Genomic DNA, 18,438 nt, shown 5'->3' on the forward strand with positions numbered 1-18,438 from the left:
AGGAAGGAGACTCCTGAGGAAACAAGGCTGGTTTGGGGTTGACAACTGTTGAAACCGGGTGATGAGCGTACAGGGGTTCATTGTACTACTTTCTTGGCTCAAAAATGCCTGTAATAGGAACTTAAAGAAAATCTTCACAGCAATCTTGGGAGAGAGAGAGATGTTATCACCCTCCTTTAGGAGATATGGAGATGGAGACTCAGAGAGGGCAGGAGACCTGCCTGAGCTCACACGGCATCTACAGGGTAGAATGAGGATTCACATTCAGGTTTTTGGCCCCCAAGGGGCAAAAACATCTATTTCCACGCCACTCCCAGAGTCTTACAAGCACAGACCGCTTCCAGGCAGTGTGGAGAGAGAGAGTCACAAAGGGAAACTAAGACATAGACAAGAGCCCTAGTGTGGCAGAACTTTGTTGTTCCACTGACACTCGAGACTCTCTGCTGGCTCCCAGCCATGTGGTGACCAGGCTTTTGCCCACTTTCAGGGTGGCCCGCCGCATCCTGGAGAACAGTGACCCTGGGTACATCCTGCCCCACGTTAGGTCTCCTTCACCTTCAGGCCCACAGAATCAGTCTGTTCCCTCTAGGAGGGGCCTGATGTGGTTTGGACTCAAACTCTTGGCAATGGGGAGGCTCCGAGGGTTTATACCTGGAGCAGCTGTTGGAGAGGTGTCGGAGAAAGCCCCTCCCGCAGCTGTGTGCAAGGGGACGAGGGGCCTGCCTGCACCTGGGAAGAGAGAACGTTTCTCCCTGGGGGACAACATCGGGAAATCTGGCAAGACTCCATGACTAATGGAGAGAGAGGGGAGAGGGGGAAAAAAAGAGAAATCTAAGGTTTGGGATCCAGAGCTAAAAAGAAATATGATGCTTTTAGTAGGAAAAGGGGAACCGAGGGGAGCTCCTGGCCTGAGACTCCAGGATCCCCTCTGCAGAGGGGCAGGATGGAAGCTTCTGGAGGCCAGTTCCCAGGCTCTGCTGTGTCCAGTGTCAACCACTCCCCAGGTCTGGGCCGGTTCAGGCCCCTGCTAACCCCTACGGTGCCTTTGTGCTAATTAGAAAAAGACACCCCTTCTTCAAAACGCTTTACTGACATCTGTTGGCCAACTGGCATAATGTTGAGGTTTTGTTGGAACAAGTCGCTTGACTGCCATCTGCCGGACAATAAGAATTGTAACTAAAGGAGCACCTGAGTGGCTCGGTCAGTTGAGCCCCAGACTCTAGATTTCGGCTCAGGTTATGATCTTGAGGTTTGTGAGATCGAGCTCTGCGCTGGCAGCGTTTGGCCTGCTTAGGATTTTCTCTCTCTCTCCCTCTATCTCTGTCACCCCCTCCCCCATCTCTCTCTCAAAAATAAATAAATAAAAACTTAGAAGTAAGAACTGTAAATAGACAATCCAGATGAGATTTGCTCATCTTAGGGGAGGTATGCTGGTGCGGTGCCCAACCTGCACAGTTGTACATGGAGACTCTGGGTATGTGTGTGCCTTTATCCCTTCCTTCTCCCCAGGCTGGCCTCGTGCAGGACAGCACAACATTAGGACCAACTCAGACCTTGGGGAGAATCAGCTGGTGAGAACTAGGCCTCCCCAATATCCAGAAGGGAGGAGGCGAGGGGGTCATAGACCGGTGGGAACCATCATGGTGATCAAAGGCCAGAACTGCCTTTAGACTTCAGACTCAGAAAATGGTTCCTGCACAGAAGTGGACAGGCGGATAGCTCTGTGCCTGCCCTGCCTGAACCATTCAAGAGAAAGTGCTGTGTGGCCAATGGAACATCAGACACACTGTGCAGGGAACGTACTCGGTGGGACTGGTAGGCACCAGGAACCCGGCACATACTGACCCCTCAACACATTCTCTAAGGGTCTGACGCTCTCAGTCCTCTCTCCGTGTATATTCTCTTTATGACTCTGTTTCGGCCTCTCTATTTCTTGGCTTTTCTCTCTGTCAATCTCTGCCTCTCTTTTTCTATGCCTGGGTCTCTGCCAGCCCTGAGACAAGGCCGCCTGTCTCCACTTCTGTCTGTCTGTTATTCTCCTTAAACATGCCTTTCTCAGTCTCCCTCACCAAGGCTCCCAGACATACAAGCCTGCACACACACCCCGGCCTCTGGGACATTCTGAAGACCGAGGAAGGGAAGCTGGACGTCCCAGGGTGAGGGGCTGCATTCATAAAAGACCTCAGTCAACTCAGGCACAGGGAGTGGGCTGGAATCCCCACAGGCTGCCCAGGTCCCTCTACTGGCTTTCATTACCCTCTCAGGCTGCACTCATTTCCAGGCCCCTTGACTGGGCCCCAAATGCCAGGCAAGCCTAGTCAGGAGCAAGGGCAAGGCCCTCCTGCTGAGGGCTCTCTGAGGCCCAGGGGTTCTCCAGAGGACGGACAGTCCTGGCTCAACTCCTACCTGAACCTCCCTCCTAGGACAGGTCCTGGGAGAGGACAGGGAGGTGGTGATAGGGGTAAGAGATGGAGAAATGGAAGGGTACCAGGACAGGCCAGACCTGACCTCTGCTTCTCCCAGCCCCAGCCCTCAGGACGCTCCGGGACTCAGGAGTGATCAGAGAGGAGTTGTCAAGAAGGTTCCCCCACCACTTACTCCACTACGCCTGCGATTCAGCATAAGTTTGCCCCTCCGAGTTGAAGCCTTAACAGGAGGCAGTCCAGTATGGTAATTAGGTACAGGGGCTCTGGCCGCGGCTATACCTGGTTTGATCGCTCAGACCAGGATTTGCTGTGTGACCCCCAAGCAAAATATAACCTTTCTGGGCCTTGGTTTTCTTTTCAAAGACTTTTAATTTTTTTTAGAGCAGTTGTAGCTTCACAGCAAAATTGAGAGAAAGATACAGAGATTTCCCATATACCCCCTGCGCCCCCACACACAGAGCCTCTCCATTATCAACACCCCCACCAGAGCGGCACATGTGTTAGAATTGATGAACCTACGTTGACACAGCACTGTCACCCAAAGCCCATAGTTTCCATTAGGATTTACTCTTGGTGTAGTACCTTCTGTGGGTTTGGACAAATATGTAATGGCATGTATCATATTGTATCATACAAAGTAGTTTTTCACTGCCCTTAAAATCCTCTGTGCTCCACCTACTTATCCTTTCCTTTCCACCCCTGGAAACCACTGATCTTTTGTCTTTTCCAGAATGTCACGTAGCCTTTTCAAACTGGCTTCTTTCACTTGGCAAAATGCATTTAAGTTTCTTGCACGTCTTTTCATGGCCTGAGAGCTTATTTCTTTTTATCACTGAATAATATTCCATTGTCTAGATGGACCATGGTTTATTCCTTAATTTTTTTTAAATGGGATTAACTACAGATATATTCACACGCAGTCTCGTACGTAGTTAATTCATTGGTTAATTCACTGAAAACGATCTAAAGGTCCCTCAGCGGTGGGTTGGCTGAACCAACAAATTCCAGTACTTTCTACACACTGGGATATTCTGTGGCTACACAGAGGGTGAGGAAGCTGGTATCTTACTCACATGCAGCAATCACCAGAGTTAGCAGTTAGTTAAAAAAGCAAAGTGCAGGGGACGCCTGGGTGGCTCAGTCGGTTGAGCGTCCGACTTCGGCTCAGGTCATGATCTCTCGGTCAGTGAGTTCGAGCCCCGCGTTGGGCTCTGTGCCGACAGCTCAGAGCCGGGAGTCTGCTTTGGATTCTGTCTTCCTCTCTCTCTGCCCCTGCCCCTCCCCTGCTCATGCTCTGTTCTCTCTCTTAAAAATGAATAAATGTTAAAAAAAAAAAAAAAAAGCAAAGTGCAGGACGGTGTCTATGAAAAACAGTTTCACTGGTTATGTGAAACAAAAGTGAAAAAGCAGTAATAAACATGTTATTAGTTTGTGTAGGTAACAACTGCCTCTGGGAGGCCTCATAAGAAGCAAAGGCTATCTAGGGGCGCCTGGGCGGCTCAGTCGGTTAAGCATCCCACTCTTGATTTCGGCTCGGGTCATGATCTCACAGTTCCAGAGATAGAGCCCCGTGTCAGGCTGTGTGCTGACAGCATAGAGCCTGCTTAGGATTCTCTCTCCCTCTCTCTCCCCCTCCCCCGCTCGTGCCCACACACACTCTCCCTCTCCCAATAAATAAACATTAAAACATTTTTATATAAAATTTTTAGATTAAAAAAAAGAAGGAAAGACTGTCTCTAGGAAGGGGTACTAGAGGATGGAGTGGGGAGGAGACTTTTCACTGTATATATTTTTTATATTTGATTTTGGAATATGTATTATCTTTTAAAAAAATTTTTTTTAATGTTTATTTTATTGTTGAGAGAAAGAGACAGCATGAGTAGGGGAGGGGCAGAGAGAGGGAGGCACAGAATCCGAAGCAGGCTCCAGGCTCCGACCTGTCAGCACAGAGCCCGACACGGGGCTCGAACTCACGAGCCGTGAGATCACGACCTGAGCTGAAATCGGACACTCAACTGAGTGAGCCACCCAGATACCCCTGTATTATCTTTTAAAAAAAAAAAAAAATTTAACGATCTTTTTTTTTTTTGAGATGGGGGGAGGAGCAGAGGGAAAAGGAGAGAGAAAAGCTCAAGCAGGCTCCATGCCCAGCGCTGAGCCCGACACGGAGTCCGGCACTTAACCAACTGAGCCACCCGGGGGCCCCTGGAATGTGTGTTATCTATATTTTTAAGTAACAAAAGTGTGATTTTTAAAAGGAAAAATCAAAATTGCAAGGGAAAATAACAGTCCCTACACTGCAGGGATCCCGGGAGAATCTGATGGGATGATGCAGCGCCCAATCCATGGGGCAATGTTATGGGCTGCCCTCCTCGCTCATTTGTGGCCACCTCTGGATGGGGACATGACACGATCCAGCAGCTGAGCTGACAGTGTAGACCCTTACAACTCCAAATCCGGCCTGCGGACGTGCAGCAGAAGCATCACCCCCGGGCCCCGCCCCGGACCTACTAAATCCGGACCTGCATTTTAACAACACTCCCAGGGGACGCATGCATGTATTAAAGTTTTCAAAGCACTGTTGTAGAGGGTAGGGAAAGCAGAGCGAGGCCAGGACGGGGTGGGGGGCACTGCCCCAAAGAGTGGGCCAGGCCTACGGGAGCCCACAGGGGAGACCTCCAACCCCAAACTTTTCCACCTCCACGGTGGCCCAGGACCTACCAGATTAGGGTTCCTGGGTTGAGAACGCAGCGTGGTCCCTCCTGCTACTCCCCATACTCAATCCACCTCTGGGATGAAGCCTGACGGTGGTTGGGGTGCCTCTCACTCACCTTCATCCCGGCCACGTCGATGCGGGTCCTCACCTGGAAGTGGGCGCCCACCTGGATGACCTTGGGCACACAGTACAGCAGCATGTTGTTGAACTGCAGGAGACACAAACGGTGAGCGCGTGCGCAGTGGTGGGGCAGGAAGGGTGGTAGGGCGGGGCTTCCCTGGGGGTGGGCGGGGCACCACTGTGTCTCCCTCTCCTCTCGCCACACTCTGGGCTACTCACGGGAGTCACAGGTGTGATGATGAAGGGGTGGTCTGGCCCCTAATCCACCTAGGACTGTCACTGAAGGGCCGCCATATCTGTGGGCATCAAACTCACAAGGACTTTCTAATGGGGGCTCAGGGTGGCGAGGGCTCCCTCCTCCAGACCTCTGGGCAGGACCAGTTTCCAGATTTCCAGGAGACCCCCTGGTTTCTTCAGTGCAAATCTGGGCAGTTCTTAACAGTAACCTAATTCCTTCCTGCTACGCGTTCCCTAGAGCACAGATTAACACCTCAGAGTTGGGAGCCAAACAGTCTGGGTTCAAAATCTGACTCTGTTGCTTCCCAGGGCCTGTCTGGGAAACCCCTCAGTCGGAAATCCCTGAGGCCTAGAGGCAGCAAGGGACCTGTCCCAAATCACCTGGATGCCAAATCAGGGAAGGACAGAGAGGCGGGCTCTTCCCTGTTTCTCCTGAGGTGCCAGGTAGACACCAGGCAGGCAGGACCTGGGGCAGTGTGGCCCCCGGACTTCCCTCCCCATGCGGGATGGGTCCCCCAGCATCCCCTACCAAGAAAAGGTAGCGCTCCATGGGGTCGCTGCGGCGAAAGGAGATCTTGAGGACAGGGCCTTCACGGAGCAACGTGTTGGAGGGGTCTACTATGTCGTCCTCGAGGCCCAGGCGCTGGTACACTTCCCACAGGTCCTGTAGCCGCTCCTGGGACAGGGGGTGCACCCTCAGCCAAAGCCGGGCAGGGCCCACCTGCTTCTGGAAGGTTTGCCTTGTGTGGACAGGGACGGGATGTGAAGGGGAGGACAGCAGCAGGCCAGGTGTCATGGGGTAGGATCAGGGGATGAGCAGATAGAGACCTGGGTGGGCTGGGGGAGGCTGAGAGCTGCAGGGAGGAGGTAGAGGGCCCCCGCGGAGGCCTGCGGTACAGGGCCCCACGCCCACCCCCGCCCACGAGGGCCGGCAGCTCACCATCTCAGTGATGGCTGAGTTGGAGTGCTGAGCGGCTGAGAAGATCATGTCGAGCGCTTCTGAAGGGGGACGCAGGGCCAGCGTTATCTCCTGAAAATTTGGGGCTGGGGGCTGAGGCAGGAAGTCCTTGAGGCTTAACAAAGTGGCCTAGGGGGACTGCCATGAGTAACCATAGGAGCAGCCTTGACTGTTTAGCCTGGCACATGAGATGTTTGGATCATGGGGGCCATTTCCCACCCAGAGTGGAGAGACTGGACGCCACTGAAGACAGGGCTTAGGCGTCTGTGACTCTCATTGCTGGCCAAACCAAGCCAGACCCAGAGGGTGCTTTGGAAAGACCATGGGTTTTGGCATAATACAGGCATAGCTTCAGATGCCACCCCTGGGGGCACCTGGGTGGCTCAGTCGGTTGAGCGTCCAACTTTGGCTCAGGTCATGATCTCACGGTTTGTGGGTTTGGGCCCCACGTTGGGCTCTGTGCTGACAGCTCAGAGCCTGGAGCCTGCTTTGGATTCTGTGTCTTGCTCTCTCTCTCTCTGCCCCACCCCTGCTTGTGCTCTTTCTCTCTCTGTCTCAAAAATAAATAAAAAACGTTAAAAAATTTTTTTAAAAAAATGCCACCCCTGCCCCTTTCTGGCTGTGTGACCTTGGGCAAGTCACTTGATCTCTCTTGGCCTGATGTCTACCAAAAAAAGGTTAATGGTAGAGATAATGTCTAAGAAGTGCCTGATAGCTGATAGTCATTCCAAGCATGTTAGCAGGTGTTCAATAAATAAATGGGAGTCGCTCAGGCCTCCCCAGCTCCCTGGATTTCTGGGGGGGAGGGGTGTCCTCACTCTGAGCATCTGCCCGGTCTGGGGCCTGGGCTGGCAGCTTCTGGATGTATTCCTTGAGCAGCAGCTCGTAGCGTGGGATTCTCTGCACAGGTTCCAGCATGTGGTGTTGCAGAGTCAGGCTGCCGGAGGCCTCGCTGCTCTTGGGGAAGAGATGGGGAGAGGAAGAGTGGAGGCGAGAACAGAGGAGGCGGGGGCAGGCTGCCCCAAGGGCCGCGGGCGTGGGCAGGGCAGGCTAATGCCGGAGCGTGTGCAAACAGCTGAGCCTGGAGGTGGCCAGAGTCACTCAGGGAGACTGAGCCTGTGCACACTGGGGGTGGCAATGCAGGCTCTGTCCCGCCCCTCACCGAACCTCACCTGGATGCGGGTGATCACCTCCTGGAAGGGTGCAGACTTGTCAGTCCAGGTGGCCAGAAGCTCGGCGGCTCGCTCAAAGTTCTTGACATACTCACTGTACATCTTCAGGAACGGGGCCAGTTTCTGGATCACGTCGCCGATGCGGGGGGTGGCTGTCCTGCAAGAGGGCCACCTAGGTACTGCCTTCAGCCTGAGGACCTCCTCTCTTGACTTCAGGCAGGGTCAGGTTAGGCCAGGCTCTCTGAACTCCCCGTAACAGTCTTTCCACTGCACCTCTGGGTGTAGGCATTCGCCCAAACGTGTACGGTCCAACCTCCCTTAGACCTTGAGCCCTGGAGGGCAGATGCTATTCTCTTCCACCCCAAAGACCTAGCATAGTGTTGGGCCCACAACACGTATCCAGTAACCACTCAAGGCCTCCGACGTGACAGCAGCGAAGGCCACATGCTAAGCACTGCTCAAAACATGCCACATGTCTCATCTCATTTAACTCTGCAAGAGATGGTCACTGGTCCATCTTAGAGATGAGGAAATTGAGGCTCAGGAGATAAGAACGGATCCAGGGTCATCCTGTGGTAAGGCCCGAAGGACAGCCCAGGGACCGTTAGAGCAGAGCGGTGAGGGGCCGAGATCTGGAGCTGGCCTCCCTGAGTTTGATTCCTAACTGTTCCATTTACTCTAGCTGTGTGTTCTTGGACAGTCCACCTACCCTCACTGTCCCTTCCTTTTCCCACTGGAAAAAAAATGGGAATGATGCTAGGCATAGGGTTGTCTTTAAAAACAAAAAAACCCCACAGGGGCTCCTGGGTGGCTCAGTAGGTTAAGCGTCTGACTTCGGCTCAGGTCATGATCTCGCGGTTTGTGGATTTGGGCCCCGCATTGGGCTCTGTGCTGACAGCTCAGAGCCTGGAGCCTGCTTCGGATTCTGGGTCTCTCTCTCTCTCTCTCTCTCAAAAATAAAATAAACATTAAAAAACATTAAAATAGGGGCGCCTGGGTGGCGCAGTCGGTTAAGCGTCCGACTTCAGCCAGGTCACGATCTCGCGGTCCGGGAGTTCGAGCCCCGCGTCGGGCTCTGGGCTGATGGCTCAGAGCCTGGAGCCTGTTTCCGATTCTGTGTCTCCCTCTCTCTCTGCCCCTCCCCCGTTCATGCTCTGTCTCTCTCTGTCCCAAAAATAAATAAACGTTGAAAAAAAAATTTAAAAAAAAAATAAAAAATAAAAATAAAAAACATTAAAATAAAAAAAAAACACCACACACAAACCAACATTTTATTGTGAAAAAAAAAACGTCAAGCAACCATAAACTAAAAAGAACATAATAATGAACCCCTATGTATCCATCACTGGATTTAACAGTTATGGACATTCCTCTCTGTTGAAGAATTTTATTTTATTTTTTTAAACATTTTATTTATTTTTGAGACAGAGAGAGACACAGCATGAATGGGGCAGGGGCAGAGGGAGAGGGAGACACAGAATCGGAAGCAGGCTCCAGGCTCTGAGCCATCAGCCCAGAGCCCAACGCGGGGCTCGAACTCACGGACCGCGAGATAGTGACCTGAGCTGAAGTCGGACGCTTAACCAACTGAGCCACCCAGGTGCCCCTCTGCTGAAGAATTTTAAAAGACATGCCGGACGTCATGGCATTGCTTCGGCAAAATGTATACAGCGAGTAATTTCATCACCAAACGCTACAGTGGTCACCTCTGAAAACGAAGACAGTTTCTTGCATAACCATGATCATGTAGCGGGCTGATTTGCAAATTAGAGGAGTAATAGTAACATTAATAGGTGTGAAGCCCAAGGCCGGGCATGTAGGAAGCCCTCAGTCAGCGAGGGCTATTTCCACTGCCTCCTAAGTCACTCAGCCTAGCAAGGACCTGATCTATCCCCTTCCCCAGAACACACACACACACACACACAGCCCCTCAGCACTCATCTGTCCAAGCCCCTTACTCTGAGGACAGACACAGACCGAGCCCAGAGGAGGAGACTGCCATGGCCACGCAGCAAGGCCAAACCTCGTGCCCCGGGAGCTGCACCCTGACCTGGCTGCGGCAGCGGTCAGGGGCCCTCAGGGCTCCGTGGGGGACCTCACCAGTCGTCCAGCCGCCACTGCAGCTCCGGGAGGAAGAACTGCGCGTGGAACTGGTAGATGGAGGAGATGTTGGAGAAGATGAGCCTCACCACGTCCTCGGGGAAGGCCTTGCTGCTGCGGGCCTCCCTCAGCAGCTCCTGGAAGAACACCTGGAACGGCCACTGCGGTCACTGGGCCTGTGGCAGAGAAGAGCCACCCACACAGCAGCCCAGGGGGAGACAAGCACAGCCCAAGGGATTTAGGGCCCCCCCCCCCGCCTAGGTTACTGAATGCTTTCACCTCTTCCATCTCCCATCATCCTCGAAACAACCTCAGGAAGAGATAGGGAGGGTTGTATTCTGGCCATTTTACAGATGGGCAAATGAAGGCCTCCAGACTCAGACACACTTGGTCAGAGAGGCTGGCAGCTGGTGAGTGTCAGAGATGGGTCCATCTTGCATCTGTCAAGGTCTTGAACTTCACCACGCTAAAGATCCTGCTCCTGGGGCGCCTGGGTGGCTCAGTCAGTCGAGCGTCTGACTCTTGACTTCAGCTGAGGTCACGGTCTCACGGTTCGTGAGCTTGAGCCCCACATCCGGCTCTGCGCTGATAGCACGGAGCCTGCCTGGGATCCTTTCTCCTCCCCCCTCTTTCTACCCCTCCCCCCCCCCCTTGCGCTCTATCTCTCTCAAAATAAGTTTTAAAAAAGTAAAAAAAAAAAAAAAGATCCTCCTCCTGATTTCCAAATATTTAACCCTCTTAAGAAAGGGTGAAGGGGGGCGCCTGGGTGGCTCAGTCGGTTAAGCGTCCAACTTCGGCTCAGGTCACGATCTCACAGCTCGTGAGTTCGAGCCCCACATCGGGCTGTGTGCTGACAGCTCAGAGCCCAGAGCCTGCTTCACATTCCGTGTCTCCCTCTCTCTCTGCCCCTTCCCTGCTCATGTTGTGTCTCTCTCTGTCTCAAAAATAAATAAACATTAAAAAAAAATTAAAAAAAAAGAAAGGGTGAAGGGATAATAACGGTGAGGGTGTCGAGCATTGGGGTGACAGATGAGGCATGGGGACTGGAAGGATGTGTGCAATCTGCTACACGTGAGGCCAGCCCCAGCGCTGGGGGTGAAATGGCAAGTGGCATTAATGCTACTTCCTGATTTCTGCCCTAACTTCGGCCAACGAGGACTGAACGCCCTAGAGTCAAATCCCAGGCCCTACCTCTCAGCTCTGGTGAGGTGTACAGAAGGCAGAGCAGGGGCGGGGTGAGGAGACCTGGGTGCTGGGGCTCAGGGCAGGATGAGGTGGTATTCTGGCCACTGACCTGGTCTAGCAGATGGAGGCGTGCCACATAGGCCTTCTCTGTCTCCAGTAGTTCCTGGACGATTCTCTTTTCCTCTGGCATCTGTGGGGGAGGGGGGCCGGGGGGGGTTTGAACAGGAGGAGAAGGAGAGACAGTTTTTGGTCTCCTCTGTTGGGGACCCCAATGTAGTCTCCAAAGATGCCCCAGTGAGTGCCCACCTCCCGACACTCATGCCCTCCCACAATGCATCTGGGCCGGCGCTGGGGTCGCTTTAACAAAGGATGGGGCAGGAGTGAGGTTGTGCCAGTTCTGGGTCTAAGGCTTAAGAGGCCTGGAAGCTTCTTGGGAGCCATGAACCACCACTTCTGGAGGTCTGGCTGATAGAGAGGCCACGTTGAGGCCCAGAGACTACATAGAGAGAGCCAAAGGCCCAGCAATGCCAGCACCGCAGCTGAATCCAGCCTTCCACTGTCCCTGCCCAGGCACCAGGCTTGAGAGTTGAGCTATCTTGGGCATTCCAGCCCCGGCCACCATCAGACCGCAGCCACGTGAGAGACCCTCTTATGGACTGAATTGTGCTCCCCTCCCTAAATCCATATGTTGAAGCCATAACTGCTAATATGACTGTATTTGGAGATAAGGCCTTTGAGGAGATAATCATGGTTAAATAAAGTCATAAGGGTAAGTTCCTAATCCAATTGGATTAGGTGTCCTTATAAGAGGAGGGACAGACACTAGGAGACTATGTGCATGAGGACACAGTGAGAAGATGGCCATCTATAAGCCAAGGCGAGAGGCTTTGCCAGAAACCAACCCTGCCAGCACCTTGGTTTGGGACTTCCGGTCTCCAGAATCGCAAGGAAATATATTTCTGTTAAGTCACCCAGTCTGTGGTATTTTGTCGGCCCAACCTGACTAAGACAAACCCCAAGTGAGACCAATAGAAAAACCATCCATACGTTCTGGTCAATCCACAAAACTGTGAGAAATAATAAATCGTATTCGGCCACCACATTTTGGGGTGCTTGTTACACAGCAGCTGGTAACCGCAACATACTACTGTGATCGCCATTCCCATTTTATAAAGGAGGAAACAGGCACAAAGAAGCTACAGTGCTTTGCCCAAGGTCACACAGGAAGCAGAAGAGCTGGGGTGTGATCACTGGCAGTCTGGCTCCCGGGGGACACAGTACCACGCAGCCTAGCCCTTGAACTCCACAGACAAGGAAGCTGAAATGCAGAAAAGGGAGGTGACCTGTCCAGGATCAGTCTAAGGGTAGGATCAGCACTAATCTCTATCTCTAGTTGGGGATTATTGCCTCTTGTGGTGGGTAAACTGAGGCCACTCCAGGGAAGGATGCCAGGTTCACAGAAGCTGTGTGGCCTTGGACAAGTTTTTCAGCTGTCTGAGTTTTATGGGGTTATTTGTTTTTTTCTTTTAGAGACAGAGTTGGGGGGGAGGTAGAGAGAGAGAGAATCTTAAGCAGGTTCTACTATGCTCAGCTTGGAGCCCGATGCAGGGCTCAATCCCACGACACTGGAACATGACCTGAGCCAAAGTCAAGAATTGGATGCTCATCTGACTGAGCCACCCAGGCACCCCTAAGCCATCTGAGTTTCAATGTCTTTACCTAAAAAACTCCTACGGTGAAGGGAATGTGAAACAATGGAACAATGGGGTGAACTGTAGGCATGTAATCAAAGGTTGTTAAGGGAGTAGAATCTAGCTTTCAACTGATTTCTGGTGACATAAGACGCCTGCTTGGAGAAGTGCTGGTTTGGGCTGGGAGAGAATTTGCAGGGAGGTCCGTGGAGGGGTCCCCCAGCTCCCCACATCCGCTCCAGCCCTCAGGCACCTGCGTCCCTGGCCCAGGGTGGATCTCTGGCTGGCAAGATTTCCTCCAGGCTCCACTGGACAGCTTGTTCTTCAGGGAGTTCAGGTACCTCCTGCTGACTGTCCTGGGCTCAGACCCCAGGCTCTCCCCAACGTGGGACTCCTTCCATGGTTCTGCAGACGGGGTAAGGCTGTACCCGGGGAGGTGACGTTCAGCCTCCAGTTTGGAGACTTTGATTGCTGCTCCTGGAGTACTGAAATGAACAGAACAGATCTGAGAGTTTCCTGTCTGCAAAGTAGGAAGAAGACTAGCACTTCCCTGGTCAGGGATTTAGGAGTGATCAATGCACATCACAGGTGTGAAGAGGCCCCTGAGTGCCTGGCACTCAGGAGGAGTTTGCTAAGTAAAACATCCACTTCCTTTCCAACATCTTCTTGGAGGGAACTCCAGTTTTCAAAATGAGTCAGCGTAGACTTGTTTTGTTTTCTGGGAAACTACATACTTCCCTGTTTAAAATGCCAGGAGGAACCCCTCTTTCTGCATATAGTGTTTTTTAGGTGGCCACAGGTCACCCTCACTTGTACACCTCGTGTCTGTTTTAATGTTAAGTCTCTGCAGCAGGAAAGGCCCTAAAATCTTAGGAGAGAAGGAGGGAGCCATGGAACACTCTAAAGGGAGGGCAGGACTGCTAAAGCTGGGACTTTGCAATGGGAGCCGTGCCTTCCACACCTCTAGTGGGTGGGTGGAGGGTGGGGGGAAGCCAGTCTGGCAGCAATTCCCTGTTCCTCCCGGGATGGGCCTTTGAAGGGTATCTTTGAGTGCAGGGTCTACAGGCCAGCTAAAGTATTTAGTAACCTTCACTGAGTTATAGCCCACGGTTTGGGTTGTGCTCATTCCCTTTAGTATGGAAAGGCTAGCGATGAGACAGCTAGTCTGGGCAATGGAGGACCAGACAGGTACAAAATCTCCAAAACTCTGAGACAGGTTTTCATTACCCCAGCTTTGCAGCTAAGGAAACTGAGGTACAGAGAGTAACTTGCAGCGTAAGTAACTTGCAGCGAGGGGGTGGCAAAGGTGGAGTTCAGATCAGGCATCTGATCCCTAAACTGCCCCTCCCCATCTGGGTGGAGAAGAAACAGGTCCAGCGGGTCAACATGTCTGCCCCAAGTCACTCAGCTAGCTGGTGGCAGAGAGGATTGGAACCCGGTCCCCAGTGGCTCCTCATGGGCTCCTCCACCCTTCTCTGGCACCTCAGTGCCTGGTTCCTCAACCCGCGGAAACAGCTGGGCCTCAGGCTTTCTGTTCTACATTTGGTTTCAGCTTTTGCATTTCCCTTGCATTTCAGCACTTGCATTTCCCTCCAAGTGCGCCAGGCCAGCTTCTGTTTCCTCTTCCCCCCTCAGTTTCAGATCAGCCAAGGGGCTGGAAGACCTCACAAGAAAGCCAAAGCCAAGGCTGCTGGCACAGGGCCTCTCACATGATAAGAGGTGACTCTCACCCTGCAGACAAGGCCTCCTCTGACCCCACTCTGGTCTGAGGGCTGCCTCCTCTTGCCTGGTGTGGCCTGGGCACCACACACCTGCTGAGGATCTCCACTGAGCATGCCTGGCATGTTGAGTGAGGTGGTGCTCTCTCCCCACACAGAAGGGAGCAGGGGGTGGGGGTGGGGGTCCAGGAAGGCGGTGCCTGGAGCTGTCCTTGGTGCTGAACAGAACGTGCTTGGCAGAGGACTCTGGGAGAGTCAGGGTAAGGTCCCTGGCTCAGGAAGCTGAATTGCCCTTCTAGGTCCACATCTGTGCCACATCCACCTAGAAGGCCACAGAAGTCTTCGTCTGCTCTGAGTGCCCTCAGCACTCAGAATCTAGGCTTCACTCAGGATATCTATTGTCTATGACTTGGCATCATAGTAATTTCATGAGCTTGGCATCCAAAGACGAAAATCATCCCAGCAGGGATCAGTCTTTTGGCTCCTGTGTCTGCTACAGTTCCTGTGTGATGCTGTGTTGTACCAACCACGCCCCCTTCAGGACTGAGGAGCTCTTCTCCCCAGTTGTTGGTGGTATGGTGGCCGACTGGGAATTGCCCTCCCTGGAAGACAACTGCCTCATCTCAGGTCAAGTCCACATCCAATGACTAGCCCATGTGGAGGTATAAAGACCCATCCCTTTGCCTCAGTTAGAACGACTTGAGGGACATCTCAGCTTCAGAGCAACTTGGGACAGCCTGAGGCTTCTATTTCAAGTGGACACAGTTCAACTTCTCCCTATGCTGTATCCCTCGCCCCAACAGGTGTTATTCCCAAAACTATCCCCAGAAGCAAATTTCTATCTTAGAGTCTATTTCCAGAGGGACCTACAACCGTCCCTCGCACAGTCCTGGGCTTAAGGAATGCCGGCAGAGTAGACTAATGTCACACACAGACACACTCACAGACACACACACCATCACCACCACCACTGCCAGGGCCTCCAATGACCTCCACACATCTGGCCCAGTTTTTTTTTTCCTTCAAATGGAAGCCCCTACCCATGAACTTAAAGCTTTTTAAGCCCCCTTGCCTCTCTGTGCACCCATTGTCTCATCTATAAGATGGGAATAGAAACAGAACTACTCTCAGGAGGCTGTTAGATAATTAAATGAATTAAGTAACAAAAATCACATAGAAAAATGCCCCAAAGGTAGGCTGATGATACATCCTGGTTTGCCTGATACAGGCTCAGCTTTTCCTATTGCCCTCTCCCTTCTGCCAAAAAAATTGAATGGCATCCACTTTCAGTTTTAATTGTACCCTGAGTTGAATGATAAATTATATGGTTGTCCTACTTATAAGGAGTAAGTGCTTGATAAGTATTAGCTCTTCTTTCCAATGGGTGGAGTCCTGCAGCCCAAACACTGTTTGGTCCGCCCACGCTCGCTCATAACTACACACGTCTGGACTCTCCCCAACGTATCAATATACGCACTCTTGGGGCGCCTGGGTGGCTCAGTTGGATAAGCATTCGACTCTTGGTTTCGGCTCAGATCATGATTTCACAGTTCGTGAGATCAAGCCCGGGTCAGTCTTGGTGCTCACAGCACAGAGCCTGCTTGGGATTCTCTCTGTCTCTCTATTTCTGCCCCTATCCCATTTGCATGCACGTGTGCTCTCTCTCTCTCTCTGTCTGTCTCAAAATAAGTAAATAAACATTAAAAAATATACACACACACTCTCACTGCTGCCCAGTTCCTGGTGCCCAATGACATTGCCTGCTGCTGTGAGGAACCCAGGCACTGCCCAGACAGGAGGAGGTGTCCAGGAAGGGCCCAGAGAGAGAACTGCTTGCTGTGAGGCCCCAGGGCAGTCCTGGCCCTGATCCTCAGCCTGAAGACTGGCAGAACATGTGCTCCAGGGCCTGGCAGTGGGCAGAGGGGGGCCCAGGGTGGGCAGAGGAGCTAAAGGGAGGCCACCAGTCTGCCCTGGCGACCCTTCCCACCCCCCTCCACCCCATACCTGCTGTTCTCAAACACAGTCACCAGACTGGACACAGGTGCCAGCTTCTCCTTACTCGCTTGCTCCATTCTGCAGACCTCCAGGGTGGTCCTCAACTACCCCTGAAGCAGAGAAGGTGGCCTCCAACGGCACCCTCAGCCACCCCCACCCGGGGTCACAGATGGGCTAAGGCATCCTGGAATGTGCTCCAGAGGGCTCAAGAGGCCTGCTCCCAGCTTCAGAGTAAGAAGGAGGAAGTGGTCCCAGAGCCACAGCCCCAAAGGGGAAAGGCCCTTGCTTCCTCTAGAGGGAGGAGCCCACTCAGGCCCCGCCTACCCACCCAGGGTCTGACCTTTCACTCCTGTAGACCCCATTCCAGAGGCCACCCCCAGGGGGCAGTGGGGTCCAGAGGTAGTTTCTGGAGCCAGCCCTTGGCTGAGCTTGGCCAACCACACTTTCTCATAAGGCCCAATGGATTTACTTGGGGCTTTCTCAGCAGCTTCTTTTCTGCATCTGACCTGCTCACTGCTGTGAGGAAACAGCTTTTTTTTTTTTTTTTAATTAAAAATAGATCACAAACCTGTTAAGGGCTAGCAGGGAGGGGTACAGTGCTGTTCTCACCTCTCTACTGGGTCTCAGTCTTTTAATGACTGCTGTCTCCACCTCCTTGCCCCAGGGGAGTGAGGCTTCCTCCCTGAAACTCAGATAATAACAGCTAACTCAGGCACTCTTTTTAGTGCTGTACAAGTATTTTCTCATTTAATCCCACAATAGCCTTATGAGGTAGGTCCTATTACTATCCCTATTTTACAGAAAACAAAAACAAAAACAAAAAACAAACCCTGAGGATCAGAGAGATTAAGTAACTTGCCCAAAGTCACCCAGTAAGAACGCAAAAGTAGTCAGATTTCCAAAGCAAAGATGAGTGGCCTACAATTCCAGCAAAGATTTGGTTGAGAACCCGGATGATCACGTTCTTGCCGTGTCCTCCTCAGACTTCCCTGTCTTAGCATGCTGGGTCGTTTCTGCCTGATGCCTCGTCTACCATCTGGGCTCCCAGCCCTTCCACAACAAATGCCCATCACCTGCATTCCCCTTCTTCAAGCCTTACTGGCCCTCCAAGCCTCTCCCACCGGGTTCTAGTCTCGCTGGTCCCGAACCAGGGCTCTCCATCAAGACTTGTCTTTGTCCTGGAGTGTGGGGACAGAGCCTCAGTCATCTTGATATCTGAAGTGACTGGCACACCTTCACGCTCCAGCACCTGTAAACCCCTGGGGCCTCACACACCCAACTGCTTCACTAGCTCAGAGCAATTTCTTCTAGCAATTTCTTTGGCTCCTCCCTAACTTCGATAACCCTCTTCACTTTTTGTGTTTACTTTTTATTATGGAGAATTTAGAACACATACAAAAGTAGACAAATATAATGCATTCCCAAAACCCATAACCCAGACCCAACAAGCATCAACTCATGGCTAATACTGCTTCATCTATGGCCACATTCACTACCCCTTATCATTTCGAAACAAATCCCAGAGGTCAGATGATTGTACCCATAAATATTTTGGTGTGCATCTAAAAGATAAGGAGATTTTATATACGTATATGTGTGTATGTGTGTGTGTGTGTATATATTTTATATATATAAATATATATAAAACATTTACATATATAAATTATATACTCACATATGGTAATATTATTCTACATATGCATACATACATATATATGTTATATACATGTACATGTATATATATATATATATATATAAAATAATATTACTTTTATCATACCCCGAGAGATATTTACTAATAATTCTCCAATATAACCAAATACCTAGTCAACATTCAAAGTGCCAATTCTTCATAAATGTCATCTGCTACAGACTGAATTGTGTCCCCCCCTAAAATTCATCTATTAAGCCTTAGCCCAGCATGTGTCTGTATAGGGGATATAGGGCTTTTAGGAAGTAATTAAGCTTAAATGAGGTCAGAAAAGTAAGGTCCTTATAAGGATTGGTCGCCTGGGGCTCCAGGATGGCTCAGTCCGTTGAGCCTGCAGCTCTTGATTTCAGCTCAGGTCATGATCCCAGGATTGTGGGATTGAGTCCGGAGTCGGGTTCCATGCCGAGAA

The 18,438-nt window shown here is 51.7% G+C and overlaps 1 protein-coding gene across 6 annotated transcripts in view; it reads right to left on the reverse strand.

Annotated features, from left to right (window-relative positions):
• The window catches only part of FGD2 (FYVE, RhoGEF and PH domain containing 2), a 30,626-nt gene extending 14,084 nt beyond the window's left edge, over positions 1 to 16,542 (reverse strand). For 2 of the 6 annotated variants that reach the window (XM_047101557.1, XM_047101559.1), the window contains exons 1-9: positions 16,328 to 16,542; positions 12,859 to 13,090; positions 11,024 to 11,104; positions 9,730 to 9,878; positions 7,630 to 7,786; positions 7,276 to 7,414; positions 6,440 to 6,498; positions 6,029 to 6,175; positions 5,258 to 5,350 (exon numbers count right to left, since the gene is read on the reverse strand). In XM_047101557.1, coding sequence (XP_046957513.1) covers positions 5,258 to 5,350; positions 6,029 to 6,175; positions 6,440 to 6,498; positions 7,276 to 7,414; positions 7,630 to 7,786; positions 9,730 to 9,878; positions 11,024 to 11,104; positions 12,859 to 13,090; positions 16,328 to 16,395 — 1,125 coding nt within the window. In that variant the 5' untranslated portion in view covers positions 16,396 to 16,542. Of the gene's footprint in view, positions 1 to 5,257; positions 5,351 to 6,028; positions 6,176 to 6,439; positions 6,499 to 7,275; positions 7,415 to 7,629; positions 7,787 to 9,729; positions 9,879 to 10,008; positions 10,284 to 11,023; positions 11,105 to 12,858; positions 13,091 to 16,327 lie in introns of those variants that run through there. The other 4 variants (XM_047101556.1, XM_047101558.1, XM_047101560.1 and 1 more) reach the window with 4 other exon arrangements.
• Positions 16,543 to 18,438: the final 1,896 nt, after the last annotated feature.

Source organism: Lynx rufus, unplaced genomic scaffold (assembly GCF_022079265.1).
Source record: "Lynx rufus isolate CCGP_SWC_20201006 ecotype Redwood Valley unplaced genomic scaffold, mLynRuf1.p SCAF_6, whole genome shotgun sequence".
NCBI classification, from domain to species: domain Eukaryota; kingdom Metazoa; phylum Chordata; class Mammalia; order Carnivora; family Felidae; genus Lynx; species Lynx rufus.